This window comes from Rattus norvegicus, chromosome 17, assembly GCF_021556685.1.
Source record: "Rattus norvegicus strain SHRSP/BbbUtx chromosome 17, alternate assembly SHRSP_T2T, whole genome shotgun sequence".
NCBI classification, from domain to species: domain Eukaryota; kingdom Metazoa; phylum Chordata; class Mammalia; order Rodentia; family Muridae; genus Rattus; species Rattus norvegicus.
In genome coordinates this window covers 850,683-877,699 of record NC_141550.1, presented here as the reverse complement: position 1 = coordinate 877,699, position 27,017 = coordinate 850,683, and the positions used below count along the sequence as shown (strand labels likewise).

The window sequence follows — 27,017 nt, the reverse complement described above, 5'->3', positions numbered from 1 at the left end:
ATTCCAGCAACCACATGGTGGCTCACAACCATCTGTAATAAGATCTGATGCCCTCTTCTGGTGTGTCTGAAGGCAGCTACAGTGTACTCATATACAATAAAATAAAATCTTAAAAAGAACTGTACTTCTGGGGCTGGAGAGGTGGCTCAGCAGTTAAGAGCACTGACTACTCTTTCAGAGGTCCTGAGTTCAATCCCAGCAACCACCATCTGTAATGAGATCCAATGCCCTCTTCTGGTGTGTCTGAAGACAACTACAGTGTACTTATATATAATAAATAAATAAATAAATAAATAAATAAATAAATAAATAAATAAATAAAAGAGATGCACTGCTCTTGCAGAGGAACTGAGTTTGGTTCCCAGCAGCCACATCAGGTGGGACATAACCACTTGCAACACCAGTTCCAGGGAATCTAATGTCCTCTTCCCGCCTTCAAGGATACCCACATGAATATGGGAAGTACCAAACAAACACACACACATACACATAAACTAAAAAAATTAAACTGAAAAAACTAAAAGAATCTTCACTACTTTGGACTGGTGAAGAAGTACTAACAAAGTGTTCTATATTAAACACAATGAAGAGTAATCTTAACATAATTACCTTAAGATTATATTGCAACCTAAAATTAGAAAAGAAAATGAGCTTGGGATGCAGGAAGTCAGGGGCTGGCTCTCCAGAACTACCTAAAACTGGTGTGAGATATAAACCTATAATCCCAGCACCTATGGACAGCATAGGTAGAATTAGAAGTTTAGGGTTATCCTCAGCTAAGTCCAAGGCTAGCCTAGGCTACAAATGCCCTGATACAAAGATTTACCAGAAAACACAGTAATTTTAAGATATTTCAGTATTTTTATCCGCCAGGTGTGGTGGTATGTACTCTTTTTTTTTTTTTTTTTTGGTTCTTTTTTTCGGAGCTGGGGACCGAACCCAGGGCCTTGCGCTTCCTAGGTAAGCGCTCTACCACTGAGCTAAATCCCCAGCCCCTGTACTCTTAATCCCAGCTCTTGGGAGGCAGAGGCAGGTGGATCTCTCTGAGTATGAAGCCAGTCTGGTTCCAGGACAGTCAGAGCTACAAAAATAGAGACCTGTCTCAAAATAAAAATAACATTTTTACCTATTTTCAGTCAAAACTGTTTACTCAAAATAATAGTAGTAATAAAATTTATAAGGCAGGAACTGTGGTGCTGAGGTCTCGAAAAGGAAAGTTTAAAGAAGCCAACTGTTCTCTGGGCAGCGGTGGATAGGGGACAGCACTGATACTCGGCTAGGACCTAGTCCATGCTACACTCCCAGAGCTTCTAAACCATTTTTCCTGAGGACTATCTGCTCTTCCTGACATGTTAGCCACATTTATATATGTACCTATTTACTATCTGAAAGGTAAACTAGATTAAAAATACGGAGACAAAGTGGCTCTGCTGATGACTTGCCATAGAGCTCCATCTATACGGGCTTTGCTCCTTAAAACTCCACTTTTGAAACTGTCCAGCATGGCTCTCTGCTGAGATGGTGCCTGTGCCTACTCTGCTTGTTGGCAGCTCTAGTGCATAGCAGCAGGCTTATAAGCAACAGGTCTCTCAGTTCTAACTTATAACTGTTGAGAAGTGAGAGACCCACAGCCTTGTGGAGGCCTGAGTGGCATGAGTCTTGACTCCCCAGCACTAAGCCTCATAGCTTTCTTTAGACATATTCTGTATGTCTTAGTTAGGATTCCCATTGTTGTGAAGAGACACCATGACCAAAGCAACTCTTATAAAAACAAAACAAAACAAAAAAACCCATTTGATTGGAGCTGGCTTAGTTTCAGAGGGTCAGTCCACTATTAAGTATGGCAGTGTACCAACAGACGTGGTGCTGGAGGAGCAAGTTCTACACCTTGATCTGAAGGCAGCAGAAGGGGACTTTTTCAGGCAGCCAGGAGGAGACTCTGATTCCACATTGGGAGTAGCTTGAGCTTATGTATGAGACCTCAAAGCCTGCCCCCACAGTGACACAATTCCTTCAACAAAGCCACACCCACTCTAACAAGGCCACACCTCCTAATAATGCAAATCCCTGAGCCAAGCATTCAAACACATGAGTCGATGAGGGCCAAACCTATTCAAAATCACCTGGCACAGATTCACAACAGGCACTCAGCCATCAGCTGTTTAATGACCTGAAGGAAAGACAAACTGAACAAAAGGAAACCCTAACAGAGTCCATCCTGGTCTAAGCACTAGACTCTCGAACTTCTCAGTGTCCAGCAGTCACCCCCACTTCACCATAGGGAGGGTCACAATCTTGGCAGGAATGGAAATAGTCTAGGGACACTGTGCCCCTCCCTTTGGCTATCAGACTATATATTCCAAGAAATTGGGATTTCCCCAGATATTCCACGTTGAGAAAAGGGAAACACTGAAGTCTGGTGACAGCCAGGAGGAACTCTCTGATAATCAAACTGTCTTCTGGGAGGTATTGGAGCCTGGCCGATGATAGGTGGGACCATACCTCAACCAGGGTTGCCTAGTCTGGAACTTCCATAGATCCACCTGCTTCTGCTTCCAGAGTGCTGGAACTGAAGGTGTGCACCACTATGGCAACTCCGACACCTGTTTAAACCCAACTTCCCCATCAGAACCCTAGAACTCGGGATGGGCACTGCATCTCGTCTCGATGTGGCCACATTAAATCAATTTATTTTCATGTTTTTCACTATGCCTGGTTTATGCCCCTACTAAGAACGGGTGGCCAAGGCTGACTCCTCAGGGCAGCCCCAGACCTAACAAATGAGGTAACAGCAAAAAGCCTCAAGAGAGACAAAGCAACTGCAATGTCATTTGGCTGTGACATCTGGGTAATTCCAAGCTCTGACCCCATAGAACTAGCCTATTCTGTTAGAAGTGACTCAGGGGTGGAACATGTGCAGACACAGCAAGGACTGAGGAAAAGCCTCTCTGTTCTTTGACACGGGGTCTCAGCCTGACCTTGGATTCTGAGGTTCGTCTCTAACTTCCCGGTGCTGAGTAAAGGCATGCACCACCTTAACTGGCTGTTGCAGTGCTCAGGATAGAATTCAAGGCTTTGTGCATGCTGGGCAAGCATTACTGACTGTGCTTGCCCTCAGCTCAGCTCATTTCTCTCCTTTCTCATTATTGCATCTCAGCATGACTTCTGTGAATGCCTGGTGGGAAGTAATTAAGTAGCGCAGGGAAGTGAATTCCACACCAAACTGCCTATTTTGGATGAGATGATATGCAAGATTTTTTTGTTTAAGAGGACAAGGTGGGTTAGGGGCAGTGAAATCCACGCAAGTGAGCTTCCCCCCAAGCTTGTGTCTTGAGAACACGATACCCAGCAGAGTGAGCAAGTGGGGAGCCCTGTATCATCAGTCTACATGGCCAAGCTGTGCTGCTCCGCCAGGCACCTGCACCTTTACTTACAGGTCACTTAATTACAACTGATTTCCCTGTAGTGTTATTTAGCTCCCTGCCACAGCCTCTGTGCTGCATCAGCTCCACAGGAACCGGGAAGTCAAAGCTTCCTAAGACAGACTATGCATGCTTTGATTTTTTTTTTTTTTTGAGGAAAAAAAACTCTATATATGCTGGGCAGTGGTAGTGCACACCTTTAATCCCAGCACTTGGGAGGCAGAGGCAGCTAGATCAAAGTTCCAGGTCAGCCTGGGCTACACAGAGAAACCCTGTCTCAAACAAACAAACAAACAAACAAACAAACAAACAAACGTTCTGTATATTTCTCAAGTTGATATGACAATATGGGGATAGCCCATGTGAAACATCTCCTGACACCTGAATTGTGAAGATCTCCTGACACCCAGCAACACCCAAGAAGCCATATATTCAAATAATACCAGATCCAAGGGCTTGTGGTATGCGTAACACCCACCCACACACAGATGCACAACAAATAAGGGTAATTAATTTTTAAAAGAGGAAACATGAAAATTGTATGTATTTGGTACTGGGGATTGGACCCGGAGTCTTGAGCATGCTAAACAAGTGCTCTACCACTGAGCTATCCATAAGCTCTCTTTACTCTGATATCAAGTTGTTAAGGCTTTGTAACTTCCAACTCTTGTCCCCACTGTTGCTCAGACTTGTCCCTGAAAAAGGCAAATATTTCTAAATTACTAAGGTTGGTTTTATCTTTTTTCAGTGGTTCTCAGGCAGTACCATCAAGTGTGACCAGAAAGCTGACACACATTACTATGTTAAGAACCCAGAATAGTAACTGCACCCTTAGTCCAGAGAACAGGCTTAAAGGGCTAGGTAAGATGAGAAGAACTAATTAATCCAGTAAATTCTAAAGCTGCCAACCAATATTCAGTAGGCTAAGGAAAAAAATTATCTCTCATGCTTCCCAAGTCAAGGCTTCAGTCTCTGAATCCAGATCCCAGGAGAAAGCTTCAGCTTTGTTCAATTACACAACTGACAGGGTGAGCAGTAACAAGTTTATTTTCCCTGTACTAAAAAAGAATGAACTCTTCTGAAGAAACAAGGTACCGTGCAAGGCTTCGGTCAGTAGAAGACGTCCCCTCCTCGCTGGCTACATGACTTCATACAGGGCTATGTATGACACACGGCCCACCACAGTCCTGAGAGGTTAAACACAGGAGGCGTCCATCTTACAGTAGTCCCAAGAGTTCCTAACAGAGTTATCTGCTTGTTAGAAAATAGACTTAAGGTTGGCTTCAGACCCTCACACACGCTCCATTTAGCTGAGAACAATGAGTTCCTGGAAATGGAACTTGACTCTGTATCTGCTGAGTCTCCATGGAGACCCATTCCTGGCATTGCACCTTGGCAATGGTTTGATTCTTCCAGTCTTACCACATTCACCACAGTCAGGATCTGTCTACCCATCAGCCTTCTGGATGTTCCTCACACAACTGTCAATAGAACCTTAAAGCCACAGAATAAGTCCTTATTGCCTACACGTCTTTACCTTGATTCTTTATGCACCTAACAGAAGACTTCATAAGCCTCAGACACGCTGTTCTTATTAATCACAGCTGATTCTTCAGCCTAGCTAACCAGCATCGATTGTTCCAAAAGCCAAAGGTTTTTCTTCAGAGGCTCTGGTTTCTTGTTAATGACACCTGATTCTTCAGCCCCAAATGACTAGAATCTGCAGACTGGTTTTTTCCCTCTCCCTCCTTCCCCGGAATGCACTGTTGTGTAACAGTTTCCTGCAGGATCCATATTGGACATCAGATCCTGCAGGGAAGCTTTTAAAAACAAGAAAGTAAAAGGCAGACAGTTGGTGAAGCTCACATCTTTAATACATCTGCACTCCGAGGCAGAGGCAGGCAGATCTCTGAATTCGAAGTCAGACTTGTCTATATACAACGAGAGTTCCAGAGAAACCCTGTGTCAAAACAATGACAACAACAAACAAACAAACAAAAACCCAGGAAGTCCCCGAAACTGAGCATATTCACTAGACCCCTCTCTACAAGAGTAATAAAGAAGTAATAAAGAAATCTCAGACAAAGTGAAGCCAAGCTGCAAAGACTCTCACACAAACAAAGCTGCAAAGAAGACTAAACCCAGATAAGCTGCCTGGCAGAAGAAACCAGCTGAGGTGCCTAAAAGAGATTTGGCCAACTGAGGCACCTGGAAAGAACACTCTCCAACTTATTTGAGCTGCTGGCAGGCTATGTTCATGTGTTCCAGATTGCTGTGTACATAAGTAAATTCACTCATACTGGAATGGGCCTTGGTGATGCAGCCCCTTCCAGTCATTTCTGCCTAAGGACTTCAGCCCCCATTATCATTCTAAGTAGGAGTCCTTAACTCAAAGCTTCAATTAGAAAATTTAATAAACATGCCTGCAACCCCTGGACTAGACAGTCTTAGGCAGGAGAATTATAATTTTGAGGCTAGTCTGAGCTATATAAGTCATACTCTTTCTCACGATAAAAAATTAATGAGGTGGAGGGTCCAAGAGAATGTTACTTCTCAAATTATCTCACATCTTCATTTTAAAAATTATCAAAATGTTTTAATTAAGGAAAAACTCCTGAGGAAATACATCTGAAATCACAGCACCCAGACAGTGGCAGAAGGATCAGAAGTTCAAGATCACTCTTGACTATCTATCTAGTAAAACTGGAGCTAGCCTGGCCACTTGAAAACTGCCTCAAAAATTAAATGAAAAGTGACAGAATAAACAAATAGTTCCTGCTCTAGAGAGAAAATAAGAAAAGATTGTAGTCTGCTGCCAAGGCTGACAGCCTGAGTTTGATTCTCCAAGACCTCAGGGCAGGGCATAACTGTCCCCTGCATGTGTGCGTGTGCTTGAACTAAATTAAAGTAACATAGCTGAGTGTGGTGGCAAACACCTTTAACCCCAGCACTCAGGAATAAGAGGCAGGCAGATCTACAATTGAGGCTAGCCTGGTCTACAAAGCAAGTTCCAGGCCAGCCAGGGACACATAATGAGACTCTGTCTCAAAAAACACTTTTTAATTAGGGAGGCGGGGAGGGCAGGAGGGCAGGAGGGAGGGAAGGAGGAAAGAAGTAAGGGAACTCTGGAAAATCCAGCTCTAACTTCCAGGTATCCCATCATCCCAAGGCATCCAATGCAGACAGCACCAGTCACACCTTTCCCAGGTCCCTTGCTGAGATCTCTGCTGCAGTTCTCCTGGCAACCAAGGCAAGGATGAAACTGGAAAATGCATCCAAATGTGTCCTGAATTTGTTCTTTAGGCCCTTTCAGATTCAGTGATCTAAAATAAGAACACATTGACCATGGAGCTGAAGTCTACACTCAGTTGTGTTCCTACCTCACAAACTAAGCTTTGCTGATGTTCCAATACCAAAAGGGGAAGAAATGCACCCTAGGATGATTCACTCTCACCTATGAGGCACTTCCAACAAGCTACTTAGTACTTCAACAATAAACTCCAAATGCAGTTTGAGAATATCTTTCATAGAGTTAAGAACATAATTTGAATTACATCACACATTCTTGTCAAAGCACTTCTCCTTCAGCACCCTAAAAGAATGTGAAAGTTGGGGTGCTTTTCACCCAAAACACCAAATGTGGTTACTGAAATATTTAGCAATTTAATAATCTGTGGCTTCTTCCACGAGCAACTTGGGGAGGACGGCTTATTTCATCTTACATTTCCAGATAACAGATCACTGAGGGAACTCAAGGCGGGGGCCTGGAGGCGGGATCCGAAGCCATTCAGCTGTTACCTGTCTTCACTAGGATGACTAATCTACTGCTCTGTGTTCAACGATAAGGGATGCTTTCTTCCACATTAATCATTAGCCCAGAAGAAGTCGCACACTCATACCCACAGGCCAATCTGATGAATAGCCATTCCCTATTCCCTTGTGTCAAATCAAATCAGAACAAAAGTAAAACATAATATGACTTTTTTAAACATGAAACATCACACAGACACACAGACACACAGACACACACACACACACACACACACACACACACACACACACACACACACCATTAAAATGGATCCTTTTTGCCAAACACTGGGGAAAATAACTGAAATCATGTGGGAACTGTCAAGTGACACGTCAAACATAAAACTGTCTCAAACTGATATTTTAAAGAGAACAAAGCCACGTGGTTAAGTCCTTGTTAGCTGTCTTCTCTGAGATGACTAAGAATCCACTGCTCCCCCTGTTCAGAGAGAGGGCCACGCTATTATAAATCTTCCAGTCCTCTGCCCCCTCCCCCTCAGTAATAAATACTTGCTCATTGCAATTGTGTGATAAATTCTTATTGAACAGATACATTCATTAATTCCATAGAATAATCCATACAGAAGAGCAAAATTCAGAGAATGATTCAGCAGAGATGGTCCTAAAATAGAGAGCTTTGCAGAATCCGAAATTTGTAAATGATATTAAAGCATTATGGATTGGGTATAAAAAGATCAATGTCGTAAACTGCACAGCAGAACTGAGAGTAATTTCACTTTCAAATGAGAACCTGAAGGAACAACAAATTCCAGTGACATCAGGAACAAGATGTTTTGCTTTTGTGAAAAGTAGGCTGCCAACAGAATTTTAATGGGATAAAAGTGAACTACCTGGGAAGTCATGAAGTCATGCGTGATGCTGGTCTAGAATTAATTCCAGGGCAGCTTTCCTCTGCTTTCCAGACAGAGGGACTAAATCTACTGACTGGTGAACAATGCACCCTCTAAGAGAACTGCTCCTCTGGTATAAATAATACTAAGAACTAGAAAGAACCAGACAGAGCTAGAGCAATGGCTCAGTGCTCAAGATCAGAGAACCTGTGTTCCCAGCACCCACATGGTGGCTCACAATCGTCAAACTGCAACTGAGGGGATCTGATGGCCTTTTCTTATCTCCTCAGGCTATCAAATATATAGGGTCCATTTCCACGAAGGAAAAACACACATTTCTTCTAAAAAAAAGAAGAAATATATAAAAAAAATTACTGAAACACATTATTATATGCATGGGACCACTGGCTCCCTTAGCTTGAAAATCAAAATAAATTAGAATACTTAAAAAGATGTGAGTAATATTGTAGTTTTGTGGTAGAGCTTGTCAATCATACAAGAGGCTCTGGGATCCATCCCTAACACCCAACTTGATTTCCTGTATGAACTCAAAACATATCATAAAAGCCCTTCCCCGAGCCCCAAATTCAAACTAGCATTTCATGAAATTTCCCTCATGCTTCATGGAATAAACTATGCAAACCTGCCAGGTAGGCATAGAAATGCCTAGAAAGCAGCAAGAGCTATTTATTTTAAAGACCCTCTCTCAAAACAAACCAAAAAGAATAGCTGTTATATCAGTTAATTGTAAATATTAATTCAGGAATCACATTTTAAGTTCTTCAATTTTTAAAGACAAATTTTGGTACTACCAAAAATATCCACCACTTGGCATTCGTAATAAAAAATACCCGGAGATCACAGTTGGTATTATGCCTACCCAGAAATCAACTCCTCTCTTCATAGGAAGAGCAGACTGAGCTTCAGTTGTAAACAAAGTGATCTACAGTCAGAGCTGATTGTCACCGCAAACTAAACCAAGGACAAGCAGAAACACACAACCAAGAGCCACAACTCACACATTAGGTTTTACTGTGTAAAAGTATCAGAAAGAAGCACAAAGTAGCCAAGGATCTGACTACCTTTGTTGGTGCAGTATTCATGAAAAGCAAGAGAGAGGGGCGGGGGGGGGGGGGGAGTTAAAATTTCCATCAAAACAGGGCCCAGACGAAATGTAAGCATCACACTTCAAGAGCCCTGACTTTGAGGGCCAGTAAGATGGCATAACTTGTTGTAAAGCCCAAAAGACTGAGTTCAATACCTGGGACACACAATGTGGAATGAGAAAACCAAATGTTCATGCATGTGCACACGTGCACACACACACACCTTTGAGAAGGTTAAAATCAGTTCTTAAGATTTATTTCTAATTTTTAACTATGTGTCTTTGTGTACATAGGTGTGTGTATCAAATGTGTGCAGGTTCTGAGGAAGCCAGAGCTGAAGTTGTAAGAACCTAGCCTGACATAGGTGCTGGGAATCGTCCTAAGTGCTGAGTCTCTCTGCCCTGTTTTTGTAATCAGCTTTATTTTCTGGAAGTGTTTTTCTACAATAATCTCTGCATAATATTGAAGCCAGGTCACCTAATAACAAGACAAAAAACCCACTAGAAACTATGGGGGCTTGAGAGCACCCCAGATTCTAGTCCCAGAACCCCACAATATTCTGTGCCTCCTGGTCCAGGGGATCTGACACCTACTTCTGGCCTTGGCAGACACAGTGCTCATGCACATACAGACTCCAGTTCTCTGTGTCTAGCACAGTTTCTTCACTTTCTGATCCTGCTTATACAAGTGGTAAAGGTGCCTTCTAGGTGACAAATAGCTTTGAGATGTTCACATAAACAATATGTCCAGTTCTTTGCTCCCAAAATTAAAAAGAAAAATTCCAATAGAAAACATCTTGGAGGACTGACTTGGGTGAAAAATATTCTGCAGCTAGGGTATGAAGGAAAATAAAATGCTGTCTACCAAAATGAACTTTCCCAGCACTTTTATGTGCAGATTTAAAAACATAAATTGTTAAACCTTAGCCAAAATAATGAAGTCCTGTTGTGGGTTGTCCTGATGTTTGTATTCTGATGTTAATTCTGCTTCCTCAAGAGGGGTTGCCCTCTTTAAGATGGTTGTGATCTACCATGGTTGTTGCTGGGAACTGAACTCAGGACCTCTGGAAGAGCAGTCAGCGCTCTTAACCTCTCCAGCCTGGATTGTGTGTTTTTCCCATGGGCTTATTGGGGTTGGAAATTACAGCAACAAAGTACATCTTTAATTCTAGCACTTGTGAGGCAGAGGCAAGAGGAACTCTGTGAGTCTAAAATCGGCCTGGTCCACTTAGTAAGCTCCTGGCCAATCAGGGCTACATAGGAATACCCTACCTCAAATAATATAAAAACAAGGCATTAATTCGGGGCTGGGAAGATGACTGAGCAGATAAACCTGCCATTTAAGTTCAATCCTCATAACTGGTATTCTAGAGTCTCCCAAGTAAGAGAACAGGCTCACATAAGTTCTCCTCTAACCTCATACATAAGAGAGTATGTGCACTCACACACACATCAATGTAAAGAAAAAAATTTAACTCATGATAAATTTTTAAAATCTATTTCTAGCTTTTGACCCTCACACATAGCATGTCTCTGCTACCATGAGGTAATGGAAGGGCCTCTGTTATCCATGTCTGTCGTAGAATGCCCCTACCTCACCCCTGTAAACAACCCCAGATCAAAGCACTGAGTGGCTATCTGTGGAATACTAAGACATGCTAGGGCACAATCACGCTTGGAATTAACAATTCTGAAGAAATGATCGTTGGCTCAGTATCTAGTTTTGCTTTCTAAAACCTTCTACCTGTGGCTTCTGCAGGAAGCTTCTGCATTAAGACACAGTAAACTAACAACCTCTAAGCACTCCAGGATACCAGCTCAGATGTGAAACCAGAGCTTTGGTGTATTAGTGCTCTTTGAAGTCTTTAAAGGACACTCAAGTGCCTCTGAAGGCTGGCCTCATGGCTGACTCTGATGCATCCTGTGCCAGCAGTGTAGCAGCTGTCAGCACAACAGCACTCACTGCCTCTGTGCTGATTCACAGACTGGGAGGGGACTGTGGCTTCTCAGCTGGGAGGAGCTTTCAAGCATAATGACCTCCACCTCATTGCTGTCACCTGGTGTCACTACACCATTGTTACCTAGGTAATGAAGCCTCAATCCAGACATTTGGAGACCAGGTCATGCATGTTCCCAATGCTCCCTTTACTTCATCTTTGATACACTACAGAATCAAGGCTCCAAAAAGTTGTAACAATCGGTCTGGGCCCAGTCCAAGTGACTAGCAGGGACCAAGTAAGGTTCCTCCCGAGTACTTCAGCCTTCCATAAGCTTGGTCTGAGACCTCACTCTTCAAAACCTGCCCCGTGGATTTCAAGCAAAGCACACGCTTACCACCCTCTCTCTTTCACCCTCGCCCTCCAAGTTCTGTTTTCTCAACACAAAAACAAACACAGGAGAACAGAGATGTACTGGTAACATGTCTGTATTTCTTGCACCTGAAGACATTATTCAATGGGTGTTGTTGAATAAACGACATGTCTGAAAGTTGGGCCTGTGAGTGTGGTCAATTTGGGAAACAGCACTAGGCAGAGAGGACCTGCATATTGTTTTTGTGTTGTGTATTTGTCCAACTCCACTAATTTTTCAGTTCAAAATTCAATTTGCAGGTACCAGCCACCAAGAGACCATCATCACATGCCTGCTTGCCTAAGTTGGACATTGCCTGGTAAATGTCCAACATGCCAAGTAATTTAGAGAGATGGCTCAGCAGTTAAGAGCACTGACTGCTCTTCCAAAGGTCCTGAGTTCAAATCCCTGCAACGACATGGTGGCTCACAACCATCTGTAATGAAATCTGATGCCCTTTTTGGTCTGTCTGAAAACAGCTACAGTGTACTTATATATAATAATTAAATAAATCTTCTTAAACACACACACACACACACACACACACACACACACACACACACACACGGCTGGGAAGATGGATCCATGAATAAACTGCTTGCTGCCCAAGCTGATGGCCTGAGTTCTAGGACTCACACAGTAAAAGAAAAAAACTAGCTCCTGCAAGTTGTCCTCTGTCTGTCATATGTCCACCCACTCCCAAACAAATGCACAACCCCACACACGGGAGAAATGATTAACATAATTTAAAATGCTAAAAACTGCACACCCACAAAGCACCTTTCCTATAACTCACAATCAGAATTTTTCCAGAACCGTCATCGACATGCACCATGCATGGCCTTCTACCTACATCCTAGGAATTCACAGCGTGGTTTTGGCTCAGCTCTCTCCAAAATCACTTTTGGGCCCAGAGACAGACAATGACCACTGACTGGTGATTCCCTGGCTTTAGGACTGGTCCTGCACCACTTTCCCCTCACCTATTTGCCTGGCCACTCTAGACCCATAAAAGAAATAACATTTGAGGCTTAACTCTTTGCCTGTGTGTGGGGTGGAGCTGCCAGAGTTAGAAGATGCATAGAGCTAGGAACAGAGAAGTGAAGACGAGTTCACAGGATGCAACAAATTCCTGCAGGAGCACAGGGCAGGAGGAAGGACAGACGGACATTTTGAGGAGCTTTGGTTCCTGAAACTTGGCCACCTCAGCTACAACAGAAGCAATGGAAATGGATTTATTTTGTCCTCTGTGTTCTGTGTAACTGTATCTCCTCTTCTATCCAGAAAAATACACTTCCAAGGGGCAAACAATGAATATGCATGAGGATTTTACAGAGTAAGCATTCAATAAACACTTCTTGAATTGATGAAAAATTTCCCCAGCCAATGACATCTGCTGTGAATTTTAAAGATCCTAAAGGGGGGGGGGGGGGGGGGTGCTGCTTTGGCTGCTCTCATTTGGTGAGGAGTCTAGGCTGCCAATAACCAGTGCTTGGAAATGACCAGATTAGCATGACCCCAACTAGTTTCTCCAGCAAGTTATTATGATATACTCTAAATCATGGCAGACACTGGGAAACTTAGAAGGAGGGAAAATAAAGAAACTTAAACAAACAAACTTAAAACAGGGGCTTCGGATGTAGCTCAGTCAGTAAAGAGCTCGCCTAGTAGAAGGCTCTTGGCTTGAACCAGAGCACTGAATGAACCAGGCCTGTAATCAAAGCACTACGGAGGTGAAAACAAGAGAGTAAGAAGTTCGAAGCCATCCTTGTCTACCTATCAATTTCAAGGTATACTTACCTACATGAATAAGACTCTGTCTCTAAAAACAAACACAAATAAAATAAAGTCCTGAGTCAGCCAATAGTAGCTGTTTACTAATTTTCTTCAATAATTAGAAACTTAAATGACAAAATAGTGAAATAAGTCAAAGTTCTGTATCGACTGTGAGACCCTGCAAATGATCAGATTTTGCAGCTGTGCTGGATTGTTTAAAAATGTCCTCAGCTGATGGGCAGTGGTTACTCACACCTTAATCTCAGTGCTCAGGAGGCAGAGGCAGAGGCAGACAAATTTCTGGGAGTTCAAGGCTGGTCTACATATCAGGTTCAAAGCCTCCACACAGAAAGACTGCCATCACAGCCTACCTCTAACAAAGCAAATGCTCTTGGACAGGGGAGACTGCCCTTATAATTAACAAAATGAGGAAGCTTTGCACGCTCAGTTAATGGAAGGCTCTGTTTAAATGATTTGATAATTGAAAAAAGCTTTGGAACTCTGGCACCGAAGAGGTTCATAGGGAGATAAAATTCCTGCCTTTCTCCAACCGATTTTTCTCATAGATTTCCCCAATTTTGAGTCTTACAGTTTTTCAATACACTAGAAACTCATGTCCTCTTTTCTCTCTGGTTCCTTAAGTAATAGAAGCTTCCTCTGGTATTTTTAGTATCTCAGGGCATTAGCTACACTGTTCACCATCTTTGGGAGATTTGGTTTTCACGGCGCATCAGAAATACAGTTCAAGTTTAAAACAAAACAAAACAAAACCAGTAACAACAAAATATACCTATTGCAATGGGATGGGAATTAAACCTCTACTGAGTAAGTCTGCTCCTGGTAGGAGTTAACCCCCAACCCCAGCACAGCAATGAGACTAGTTATAGTTAGCCCCTAGGCAAAACAAAGTGATCACACAAACATCTAATATGACCAGCACACAGTCAAAGACCCCGGCTTCTGCAGAAATTCAATTTACAGATTTAACAGGCTGCTATAAAAATATCAAGGGTTGCTGGGCATTGGTGGCACACGCCTTTAATTGCAGCACTCAAGAGGCAGAGGCAGGCCAAACTCTGTGAGCCAGAGGCCAGGCTGGTCTAGTGCCAGGATACCCAGGACTAGACAGAGAAACCCTGTCTTGAAGAAAAAAAAAGTCTTTAGGGGTAAAAAAGTTTAGGGCTAGAGATGTAGCTCAGTGCTTGCCTAGGATGCATGACCCCGTTGGTTTAGTCCCCAGCATCACATGACACCAAGCACAATGATTTATGCTTTCAACTTCTGGCACCCGAGGAAGTAAAAGGCTTAGACAGACATTCAAGGTCACTCTCTGCTACACTGCATGTTTTAGGAAAGCCTTAGGGGCAGAGCAGGCAAAACAGACAATATGCCTTAATATCTCCAAACCGTGTCTTCTACAAAAGTCTCCCTGTTCAGGAGCAAGTGTTAGTAAAGATGATGTAGAGATGACTGGCACCTCAAAGGTAGGGAAGCTGACAGTAAAAGCATTTTTCAGGAGTCTGGCAGCTGCCCGAGGTGTGACTATGGAGTTACCACACATCCCAACAAGCTATGCACCCAAAGGAGCTGTTCCTGCAAAGACCTGCACATGAATGTGCGTGGCAGCAATGTGCATGCAGGTCCAAAAGTCTACTGAAGCCATGTAATGCTGGCTCAGCATTTTCACCACTAAAATTCACATGTCTAAAGTACGAAGACAGGGTTGGGGATTTAGCTCAGTGGTAGAGCGCTTGCCCAGCAAGCGCAAGGCCCTGGGTTCGGTCCCCAGCTCCGAACAATAGAAAAAAAAAAAAAAGACATCCAATAAAAGAAAAGGAAAAAAAATAGATTTCCTATACTGAAATACGAAGACTCCGTCCACAGTCGCTTCTGCAGCCATTTGCAACAGAACCCAACATATTCCCAAATCGTAACTTATTACTATACTACTAAAGAGATCATGATTCAGCCATGCAATAGAACAGCACCAGGCAGTTACACAGAGAACATCCTGATGGCTCAGCTGGTAAGAGAGCCTGCAGCCAAGACTGATGACCTTAGTTCAATTTGGGAAACTAACATGGTTGAAGTGAACCAGTTCCCATAGGCTGTCCTCTGATTTATGCGTACAGTGAAATATCCTGTCTCTGGGTGTGTGTGACCTCCCCCCATTTCCCTTCCCCAACACATGTAAAGAGCAATTTTTTAAAAGTGACGAATTAAAAGAAAATAAAAAGACTTAACTGTTCATAGATCTCATTTTGGTAATAGACCTCTGTGAGTTCAAGGTCACCCTTGTCTACCCAGAGTCCCAGACCAGCTTGCTATATAGTAAGACCCTGTCTCAAAAAGCAAATAACAACAAAACAACGATCTAAGGAAAAACGCAAACTTATGCATTTGTTAAGTGCAGAGCCTTACACCTCCCTCCTTCCATTACTACCTCACACTAAAAAAATAAGATTAAAAGTAATCTGAGCTCTGCAACTTTACATGGTAGCTGGCTGATGCCTTTCACTTCTGCACTGAGGAGGCTGAGATGGCAGGATCTCAGGTTTAAGGCTGGTGTGGTTTAAGTGAGTTCCAAGTTGGGCTAAGCTATATAATGAGACCCAATGTTTTGAAAGTGGGGTGGGGGGGTGCTGAGAAATGGCTCTACTCTTGCAGAGGGCCCAAATTTGGTTCTCAGCACCTAACCACCTGTAACTCCAGTTCCAGGAGGGAGGCGAGGCGTCTTGCCTCCCAAACTACATCCATGCGGGGCACATACATGCACTCAGGCACACATACACATAAAATTAAATAATTTAGATTAAAAAATCAATTACTTCAGTTTGTTTTGCAAATAACACAGAAACAGACTGTTTTAGTATCTTGGGCTTTTATGTCTGGTTGGTTCTTTTTTTTTTTCTTTCTTTCAGGAAGCTGAACTGAGGGGCTGAAAGCCTTGTCCCCTGGAGTTAGTTTAGTATCTGGCACTAAATCTGGACCAATCCATTATCAAGACTTGTAACTGACAAGTAGCTTGATTTTGTGCACAAAATGCACCAGCTCCTTCCCTATTGACCTTTTTAAAAGTTCTTTCTTTGAAGACGTCCTCAGAAGTCTTTAACACGTTATCCCCAGGAAAGAGAAAGATCTCCCCCAATGACCGAGGTCAATAGCCTTTTGCTGGGTCATAGCTCAGAGCTGAGGAGCCTAGCACGCACAAAAGCCCTGAATGTCAGCTTCAGGGCCACTAACAATTTTTCTTGATGAGAACAACCACCTAAATCTTACAAATTTTTCCTTTTCCCTTTGTATTTTTGGTGTTTTGAGACAAGTTCTCTCTAAGTGGACCTAACTGTCCTAGAACTCACCAAGTAGACCAGGCTGACCTTGAGTTCACAAAGATCAATCTGATTGCCTCCAGAGCAGTACAATTAAAGGCCTGGGCTACCACACCCAGCCTTACAACTTTTCTTGTTGAAAACAACCACCAAAATATTCAACAGAAAACTGTCTAAAATGTTCTTAAAACATTTAAATCTACAAATGCGTTGAAATCCATAAACATTTTTATAGTTTATTCCTTTAAAGCCGCACACCCTTTAGCCTATGTAGTAGTTAAAATCAAGTGAGACTTGGAACATACCAATTGGAGGCTAGCATTCTGCTACGAAGTATTGTGCGGAGCCACGCAAAAATCAACCCTGTACCATCCTGCATGGGTTTGCAAAGAACAGATATATATGTGTGCTGGTCCGGGATATTTCTGGAAAGACTCAGAGAACTTGGCAACATTGGTTACATTTAGAGGGTAATCCTTTGTCTTTGCCACCAACTTTTCTCAATATACTCTGTGAATCCTTAGAGATATACAAGGATAAGTTTGCCCCATACAAAAAGCAGCAGAAGGAATGTACAGTGCCACCAGCACGAAGTCTTTGGAAGGAACCTGGGCAAGCTGGTGTCTCCTCCTGCAGGGTCACTCACCGGTAGACCTGGGCAGACACGAGTCAGGGGCTGTAGTTAAAACTCCTTCCTCTTCCTCCTTCAACGCTAAGAAACCTTCCCTTTCCTCTCAGTTCCTTTAAAAATCGGTCTTACTTTCTAGTTGCCCATCAAACTAGAATATACTTTCTACTAAAATTTTATGTCTAAACACTTCCTAAATAAATAAATGTTGTCACCAATCGAGTTCACCTAGCAAAGCCCAAGTTCAAGGCCTGAAAACCTTTTCTTAAAACCCCACGAAGAGGTGGACACCATCTGCCCCAGAAAACGCGGCACCTTCCCTCATCCGCGCAGACAGCTATGCAGCTGACAACGCATTTCCACGTACATCAGTACACGGAATGCAAGCTCTGGCTTCCTACATCAATCCCGGCAAACCGAGCAGCTGCCAAATGGATTTCCTTCGTTTGAGGCACTAAGAAAAATCACCCTCGAAAGCGGCTTTTCTACCTGCTCCGGCTGGCGGGGATTTCTCAAAAGTGACACCTCTGAGCTCCTAGCATGCTGGGTGGTTCAAACGCCATCAACCTGACACCTTTCAGGAGGCACAGGAGGGAGGGCAAAGAACTCTTAGGAGGCCGGGGAAGGCGCGATGGCTTGGGGAGGGGGGAGGGGGGAGGGGGGTGCCGGACCGCCAGGAGCTCGAGCGGGATCCCACGCGTTACTAAGGCTCAGCGGGGCTTTGGGCCCTCGGGACAGCAAAGATCAGCGAGACTCAACAGAGGCTCGGACTCGCGTGGGGACAACCGCGCCGGCTTATCCCGGGATGGGGTGGGTTCGAGGGCAGGGCCGCCCCGCTCCCGAGGCCGGGCGCACTTGCAGAGGTCACCCCACGGCCCTTCTCCCGTAAAGTTGCTACGGCAGGCGCGCGGGCGGCTAGAGGCTCCAGGAGGCGCGAGCCTCGTGGGGGTGTGGCGGGGCTCACCCGTGATGTCCAGGTACAGGTCGTCCTGCTGCTCCAGGCGGTGCAGCTCCTGCGGCGTGGAGCTGCGGCTCTTCTTCACACCGGGAGAGGAGGACGAGCTGCGGCGTGAGCAGGGGGGCGCGGTGGCCCAAGCCGAGCGCCGCTCGCTCTTACGCTTCATGGAGGCGGCCGCGGCCCGTCAGGGGACCGCGACCATGGCCCGGCAACCCGGCCCGGGTCCTCGCGCTGCGTCTCCCGCTGCCCGCGTCCCAGGGGCCCCACAGCGCTGGCCGGTGGCTGGAGCAAAGCGCGCGCTCCCTGGGACGCTGCTGCCGGGGCGTCCGAGCTCAGCGGGCCGCGGCTCCCGGGGACCCCCAGGAGGGATGTTCCGTGGAGCTTCATTCACAAAAAGAAGGGCCCACAACCCTCCTCGGGGCCTGCCGGCTCGGGCCGTTCATTGGTCACTGCGGCGTGACGTCACGCAACTGGAGCCTTCCTACAGGCAGGTACTCGGTGACGCCATAAAGAAAAGTCTGAACGCTTCCGCCAATCGGGCAGAAAGCGTGTTGGCGACCCCCTTGGTGGGACCCCCTTAACTTTTGTCTCCTGCGTCCAGGTGGGACGCCCCAATCCCCAGTTCCTCGAGTGAGTCCCCAAGTTCCTGCACAGCCCTACCCTAAAAACTCCACTCCGGATCTTTGAGATGGATTTTTTTTTCCTGTTTTTAAGTGTTTCTTGAGTTTCCTTGTAGTTCGCGCCAAGGGAGCCTTGTTATGGCCGCCTGCTAGGAGAGTGTAGCCTGCTGAAACGGTCCGCAGCTCTGTGGACGCAAGGCAGAGTGGACCTCAGAACTTAGAAGTTCAGACCAGCGCTGTTTTCCCACCTATCCGAACAGAGCAACGAGGGCTTCGTAGCGTCGGTTAAAAAAAACAAAAAACAAAAAAACACCTGAAGACGCGATTTACCGCGGTGGTTTGCACCTTCCGACACCTCACCTCGGAACCCAGGAGCTGCGCTAACTCTTACTGTAGGTAGCCGAGGTGCCCACGGTCCGATTAAGCACGAGGTGTTGGAGCACGTGGCCATCTGAGCCCTCGGACTTTTCTCCTTTGGGTCTGCAGGGATACAGCCCCATATTTTGCTACTGGGTTAAAAAGACGTCAGATCTTTCTGGAACTTGACCACAGCTGCCATTTTGAAGAGCCCAGCTCCACGGTAGCATCTCCTCGGGCGAGGAGACTGGAAGCAGCCTTTAGAGTCGGTGGTCCCAAACTCCCCATCGGGGGGCCTGTTATCAACAGTGATTTAACGTCCAGTCTGAAAGGGAAATCAAGAGTCAGAGGGATACATTTCAGCCCCTCCTCCACTCCCCCCCAAGGAACCTCTCAGAAATGCAGAGTTCCTCCCCCTTAGGGTCGGGTTTTTTTTTTTTTTTTTTTTTTTTTTTCTTTTGTTTTGAAGCCTTTTAGCCTGCTAAGTAGGAAAAGATAAGATGTGGGACGGCCTTCCTTAGCCAGGGGCCCTTAAGAACCTGCTTGTTCATCTTTCCGCGTTCCATAAGGTTGTCAACGAAGGTCTTGCATTTAAAATGTTTTTAGTGGTAGCAAAAACATTTGCCCAGGAAGAGAAAGTCCTTCACACTGTTCCAAGGACTCATAGTAGAAGGGCCACCAGAAGTCACAGTCAGAAATTTTAAGAATAGATCTTTTATTTTTTTTAAATCCCCACTGCAATCCACAAGAGTACGTGGAAGAAAGTATTCTAACAGGTTATTGTATACCCCACTACACAGCCCAGACTGGGGTCAAATGGCATCTGCCTCTCCAGTGCTGGGATTCCAGGCATGAGCCACCACAGGAACCTAACTAACTAGATATATTCTCTCTCTCTCTCTCTCTCTCTCTCTCTCTCTCTCTCTCTCTCTCTCTCTCTCTCTCCCTCCCTCCCTCCCTCCCTCCCTCCCTCCCTCCCTCCCTCCCTCCCCTCCTCCTCCCTCTCTGTCTCTTGAGTGTTCCATTTTTTTGAGCTTTTGGGACTCAAACCTTGCTTGTGCTGGACAAGTGATCTACCAGTAAGCCACACTCCTGGCCCTCGTTCCTTTTTGAGACTGGCTTAGTTAAATGTCTAAAGCCAAGTAGTTTCCATACATCAGCTGGTTTTCTCTCACGTTCAAATAGAATGTTTTGGCTAGATTCAAGCTAGAAATCCTAGCAAAATGCACAGTTAATAAAGGGGGAAAGCTTAGGTGTACATAGTTATACCGTGTACACGTTTTCCTGTTTGCAAATACATAGTTATGATCCTGCTGAAGTAATATTTTTAAAAGCAAGGCTTTTGATTACTCCCCCTAATTATTCAGACATGTCTTGGGAACTAGAAGCCCATGTACTAAGCGTATTCATCGTCTGGGTATGGCTACACCGCCCGTAATATCTGCACTTGAAGGTGGGGGCTTAGGAAAACAGGACTTCAAGGGTCATCCTCTGCTTCATGAGAAGCCAGCCAAGGTTACAACCAGATCCTATCTCAGTCGCTGGGGGAAAGTCGTGGCACAAGGGGAAAGGCACTTGCCAACAAGTATGACAACCTGAGATCAATCCCTGGGAACCCACTTATTAGAAGAGAACCAGTTCCCACAAGCTGTCTTTGACACAAATCCCCTCCACACATACTAAAGAAACAAGTAAATGTAACCTCAAGCTCTCTTTGTTTTGTTTTCCTGTCATGTTTAGACAGTGGCAGAAAATACATTTTCGTTGTGTGTGTGACATTTCCTTAACTGTCTGATTTCTCTCCTCAGCAAGCTGACCTCTGGGTTCTGAGAATTTGGCGATTCAGGAAAGAACCTGAGTTTGCTTACATGAGTACATTGTTGCTCATTGTTTGGTCACTGGTCCTAGAATTATAGCCTTTGAAAGCGCCTGAGACAACTTTTGGTCCAAGGCTATCCATGGCAGTGAGGACAGGGAATATTATGGGTACCTGAGGAGAAGCCCCTCCCTCTGGAATACTGAAATCTCTCAGCAGCTGAGAGTCAAGAATTTCAGGCAAGGGCTGGAGAGGTGACTGAGCAGTAAACAATGAATGCTGCTATTGCAGGGTACCTCAGTTTGGTTTCTAGCACCCAGGTCCGGCTGGTCATAACTGCCTGTAACTCCAGCTTGAGGATCTGGCTACCTAGGCACCTTCATTCACATGTAACTACCTGCCAGCATACAGAAATAAGATAAATCTTTTTTTAAAACAAAAGAGTTCCAGGCTAGGATCTGGTTTTAGCCTCGGCTGGCTTCCGGACAGCTCAGTGGGTAAAGAGTCTGCCATGTAAGAAAGAGGACCTGAATCTGGATTCCCAGTACCCATGTGCAAAGCTGGATAAGTATCTATAATCCCAGCACTGGGGAAACAAAAACAGGAGGGTTTCCAGTGCTGGTGGTAATGGTCTAGCTGAATCAGTGGAAGACACCTAACAGGTGTCCGCATGTGAACACACACACACACACACACACACACACACACACAAATTCCAACGAACCATTTGCTGTAAAGGTTCCAAAGTGGAGAATGTATTTCTTTTAAATAGAAAGTCTGTATCTGTTAAAAATAAACTGGCCCCATGTGGCTAGAGAGACGGCCCTGTGTTATGCTCACTGACTGCTCTTTCAGGAGACCCAGGTTAAAAAGGATTCCCACATGGCAACTCACTCCTATCTGCACTCCTCCAGTTCCAGGGGATCTGACACCATCACACAGACACACATGCAGGCAGACACCAACGCACATAAAAACATTTAAAATTTTTTAATAAATAAACTTGTCCCTGCTGGGCATGAGAACATACACCTTTTTTTTTCGGAGCTGGGGACCAAACTCAGGGCCTTGCACTTGTTAGGCAAGCGCTCTACCGCTGAGCTAAATCCCCAACCCCTAGAACACACACTTTTAATCCAGGTCCTTGGGAAGAAGCAGGAGAAACACTGTAATCTAGGGCCAACCTGGGCTACTTTGTGAATTCCAGGTCAACTGGATATATAGTGAGATAATATCTTAAAACCCAAAGTAAAAATTTTTTTTCGTGAGACAGGGTCTCACTAGATAGCTCTAGTTGTCCTGAATCTTGGAACCAGCTATGTCGATCAGGATGGCCTCAAACTCATAAATAAATGCCTGCCTCTGACTCCCAAGTGCTGGGAGGAGTACACGATGTCTGACTCAAAGTAAATCTGGGGCGGGAGGCTTTTTGAGACAGGGTTTTTCTGTAGAATAACCCTGGCTGTCCTGGAACTTGCTTTGTAGACCAAGCTGTCCTTGAACTTACAAAAATCAGCCTGCTTCTGCCTCCCAAGTGCTGAGATTAAAGGCATGTGCTACCACACTGAGCTCTCGAAGTAAATTTTTTTTAAAAAAAGTATAATCAGCAGACGGTCAATACAAAGATTGCACAGGATTTTGCTGGTTCCGAAGGCCCATGTGTCAAAGGGTCAGTTACTGGAGGCATGAGACATGGGATTCTTTCCTTTTTCTTGGCTATAATGTTAGCAGCTTCATTCTACACGTTATTCTTGCCATAATCTATTGTCTCACCAATGGCCCCAAAGCAATGGGCCAACCAAGTTTAAGCACCTGAAACTGCAAGCCAAAATACCCTTTCTTTTTTTTTAAGAAGTATTTATTTTATCTAATAAATTTATTTTTTTAAGATTTTATTTTATTGTATATGAGTACACTGTAGCTGCCTTCAGATGCACCAGAAGAGGGCATCAGATCTCATTACAGATGGTTGTGAGCCACCATGTGGTTGCTGGGATTTGAACTCAGGACCTCAGGAAGAGCAGTCGGTGCTCTTAACCACTGAGCCATCTCTCCAGCCCCCGTATTTATTTTATCTAATATGTGTACACTGTAGCTGTCTTCAGACACACCAGAAGAGGGCATGGGATCCCATTACAGATGGTTGTGAGCCACCATGTGGTTGCTGGGAATTGAACTCAGGACCTTTGGAAGAGCAGTCAGTGCTCTTAACCGCTGAGCCATCTCTCCAGCTCCCTTTTCTTCTTTTTAAGTTGATTACCTCAGGTGTTTTCTCACAGGAATAGAAATCTAACGCAGTAGGTGTCTGTTCAGTGAGTTATAAAACTACATACAGGAAAAAATAAATATACATATGGTACCTAACCACTGCCCAAAATAAGTTATAGAACCAAATTAATTTTTAAATTTTTTTGTTTATTTGGTTTGTTTTTTTTGTTTTGAGATTGGTTCTATGTAGCTCTGTCCTGGACTCACTATGTAGACCAGGGTGACCTAAAGCTCCATCTGATATCATGTAGGGCTCCCAATGAGTCTTTTAAAAATACTACTGGGGGGTTGGGGATTTAGCCCCGTGGTAGAGCGCTTGCCTAGGAAGTGCAAGGCCCTGGGTTCGGTCCCCAGCTCCAAAAAAAAGAACCAAAAAAAAAAAAATACTACTGGTTGGGGCTAGAGAGATGGCTCAGCAGTTAAGAGCACTGACTGCTCTTCCAGAGGTTCTGAGTTCAATTCCCAGCAACCACATGGGATACGATGTCCTCTTCTTGTGTGTCTGACAGCTACAGTGTACTCAGATAAAAATAAATTTAAAAAAATACTACTGGTTGTGGTTCAATATGATTTGACCATATCTCCCAAAGATTTGTATGTTGGGGGCTTGGTGTCCTTCATGGGATACTGACATGATGAAACCTTTAAGAGAAGAGATTACTGGAAAGTCAGGAGGTCTTGGGGCACCACCCTTATAAGGACTAAGGAGGAGGTTAGCCCCTCAAAGGGTTGGGTTATCATAGGAGAGGTTGGCACTCCCCCCTCCCCCCAATCTCTCTTCTGCATGTGACACTTACTACTCTTACACTCTTACACTGCAGTCATGTTAAGCTGTCTACCAGGAGGTCCTCGCCAATTCTCCAGTCCATGCAGGTGCTAAGCCTCAAGTGCTGGGATTTAAGGTATGTGCCGCTACCCTTGGCTTAGTACAATGTTAGTGAACTTCCAACAGTGTGAGATAAACAAACCTTGTCTTTGTTTGTTTGTTTGTTTGTTTGTTTGCTTAAAATACCCAGCTCCTCTGGTATATCACAGCAGTAGACCGTGAGCTAAGAACCCTCCATGACGACAGGTGCATGATTCCCTATGTCAGACCTCTATCTAGACATTCCCCTGCCTCTGATTGCCTCTCCTTGCTTTGCTTGCTGCTCTCCATATCAGATGCATCTTCTGGCATAATATTTTGGCTTCTGAAATTTATGTCTGGCGCTCTCATCCTGACCGAGTTGGATCAGCTCTCCTGGCTGAGCCCTGGTCCTCTAAACACACTGGAATCCGACAGTCTTTCTTGAACTCTGCAAAAGTGGCTGCAGATCCAAGTTGACGCTGCCTGTGGGCCCAGCTGCCGTGCCAGGCCTCCTCCCCCCAGGGCAGGACACAACAAGCTTCGCAGCCCTAATCAGCAAAGATAATCAGGTAATTAGAGATAGCTAACCCCTCCTTTACCCACACTACACACATCTTTCCTGCCAACTATTACAGAACAAGAAAGACATTCTTGTCTAACTCCTTATTGACAAGGAAGTAACCGAAAGGCATCGATTTCAAGTCTCTTCTGAGGTTGTAGAAAAGTAAAAGCAACTTATTCTTCATCAACTGTTGTGACTAGGAAGAACATTCTTGCAGACTTTTTAGTTTGAGAAGAGAGCTACCAATTCGAATACAGTGATTTTTCTCTGTGTCTTTTTTTTTATTAAAGTCTCCTCTTGAGGAAATCCTAGCCACCCTTGGGTTTCCATTTGCTCACAGAGGCCAGGAGAAGGTCTCAAATCCCTGGAGCCTGGGTTCTAAGAGGTTGTAATCCACCACATATGCTCTGGGAAACGAACTCTGGACACAAATGCTGAACCATCCCAGCCCCTATTCTACTTTTAAATGCAGTCATGTGAGCAGTGAATCCCTTAAACCAAAATTAGAGGTTATGGAGAAAAAATCCAAAGGTTAAGGGACCCTTAACATAGGAAATCTACTTCTGAAAATTAGTGAAAGAGACATGTCTTGTATGTGCCTGTGCTTCACTTTTTGTTCCTGTGTGTGTGTGTGTGTGTGTGTGTGTGTGTGTGGTACACACATGCACCTATGCCAGTTGACAGGTGCACCTATAGGTTGACAGATGTCTTTCCCCAGTTAATTTCCATCTTTTTTATATTAATTCTTAATTTTTAAAATTGTACCTGTGTGGGTGTTTCGCCTGCATTAGACTGGGAACCTCTCATGCCTGGAGCCTGTGGACATCAGGACATTAAATCCTGTGGAACTGGGTTTACAGACGGTTGTGAGCTACCATATAGAATAGAACCCTTTGGAAGAGCGGCCGGTGTTTCGAGTCATCTCCCCAGCCCCTCCACTTTTATGTTTTGAGGCTGAGTCCCTCACTGAATTGGAAGTCCATCTATTTCAGTGGCTGGCTGGCTAATGAACTTCAGGGATCCACCTGCCCCCACCCTTACATTCCCTTGTAGGAAACACATTGCTTTCTACAGATCCTCCTGACTGCTGGGACTGAGGGTAAGTAAGGGTAGATACCAACATGCATATATATATATATATATATACATATACATACATACATATATATACGTATACATACATACACACACACACACACACACACACACACACACACACTTGATACATACTATTGGGGGATTACTAACACTAGGAGCTGATCCCATGTTCTAAATGTTCCACCACTAACTTATATCCCCATTCCTACTAGATTTGGAGATATGTTGTTTTGCTTGAGACAATAATCACTGCAACCCTGGATGGCCTGGCACTCCATAGAGCTCTGTTTGCTTCTGCCCCAAGTGCTGGGATTTTAGTGGATTTTGTGTGATTTGATTGAATGCCTGGGGTTCTCCATCCACAAACTCAGTTCTCAGTGTAGGGAAGTGATGCATTTTTTCCCCTCTCCTGCAAAAGTGTCAGATGCCTATGTTTAAATGTGGTGATACGGTCCCCAGCTCCGAAAAAAAGAACCAAAAAAAAAAAAAAATGTGGTGATAGATCTCCATGCCAGGTGGTCTCTGGAGCTCAAGTTAATCTCCTAAAGTCCTAACAAATGTGGATCGTTTGTGTGGGTAGACGCATTTGAGGTGCTGGGGGACCAAATCTACAGTCACCAGCAAGCTAGGCAAGAGCTCAACCACTGAGGTACAATACTAGCCCTCTTTGTCAGTTTTAAGACAATAAGTGGCACAGTCTGGTCTTGAGCCTGACATCCTCCTGCCTTATCTTCTATACAGAAGAGAGTGCAGGCCTATGTTCCCACACAGCACTTGGAGATAAAAAGCTATTCCCTATTTACACTAAGTCAGTAAACGTGTTCCTGTATGGCATTTTAAGTCCTGACGGGTTGAGATCTGAAAATGTCAGTGACTCATGGGTTCCAGACTGCTACTTGAGTAAAACTAACGGCAAGTTTGTAATGATCACTAAAGGATCTTTTAAAGCACGCTGACTACCTCTTATATTCTTGCGTCACTGTATGAAGATTTGGCGTAATATTTGAAACTCTTTTCTAGAAACACGTTTGACTTCCATAAATGCTTTCATCATTTCATCATTGTGGTGAACAAGGCTAATCACACTGTGGCTTCCGGGAGCTGCTTTGAAGCACTTCAGAGCAGACCTTTTGGAGTGCCTCAACCGGCTACAGTCCCAGTTCTGGTGGAACAGTCTGCACCATGTAAAGGAGAACTTGTGCTTTTGTTGTCTTTCTCATA

The 27,017-nt window shown here is 44.5% G+C and overlaps 2 protein-coding genes across 46 annotated transcripts in view; both read right to left on the bottom strand.

Moving 5' to 3' along the window:
• Cdc14b (cell division cycle 14B) overlaps positions 1–18,619 on the bottom strand; it is an 88,568-nt gene extending 69,949 nt beyond the window's left edge. For all 43 annotated transcript variants that reach the window (XR_015640858.1, XR_015640855.1, XR_015640854.1 and 40 more), the window contains exon 1: positions 18,235–18,619. Coding sequence is in view for 13 of the 43 variants with exons in the window: in XM_087590906.1 (XP_087447032.1) it covers positions 18,235–18,394 (160 nt within the window). In the remaining 30 variants the exon portion in view is untranslated. The remainder of the gene's footprint in view (positions 1–18,234) is intronic.
• Positions 18,620–19,065: 446 nt separating this feature from the next.
• The window catches only part of Prxl2c (peroxiredoxin like 2C), a 31,998-nt gene continuing 24,046 nt past the window's right edge, over positions 19,066–27,017 (bottom strand). For all 3 annotated transcript variants that reach the window (XM_087591285.1, XM_087591287.1, XM_087591288.1), the window contains one exon: positions 19,066–19,530. Coding sequence is in view for 1 of the 3 variants with exons in the window: in XM_087591288.1 (XP_087447414.1) it covers positions 19,508–19,530 (23 nt within the window). In the remaining 2 variants the exon portion in view is untranslated. The remainder of the gene's footprint in view (positions 19,531–27,017) is intronic.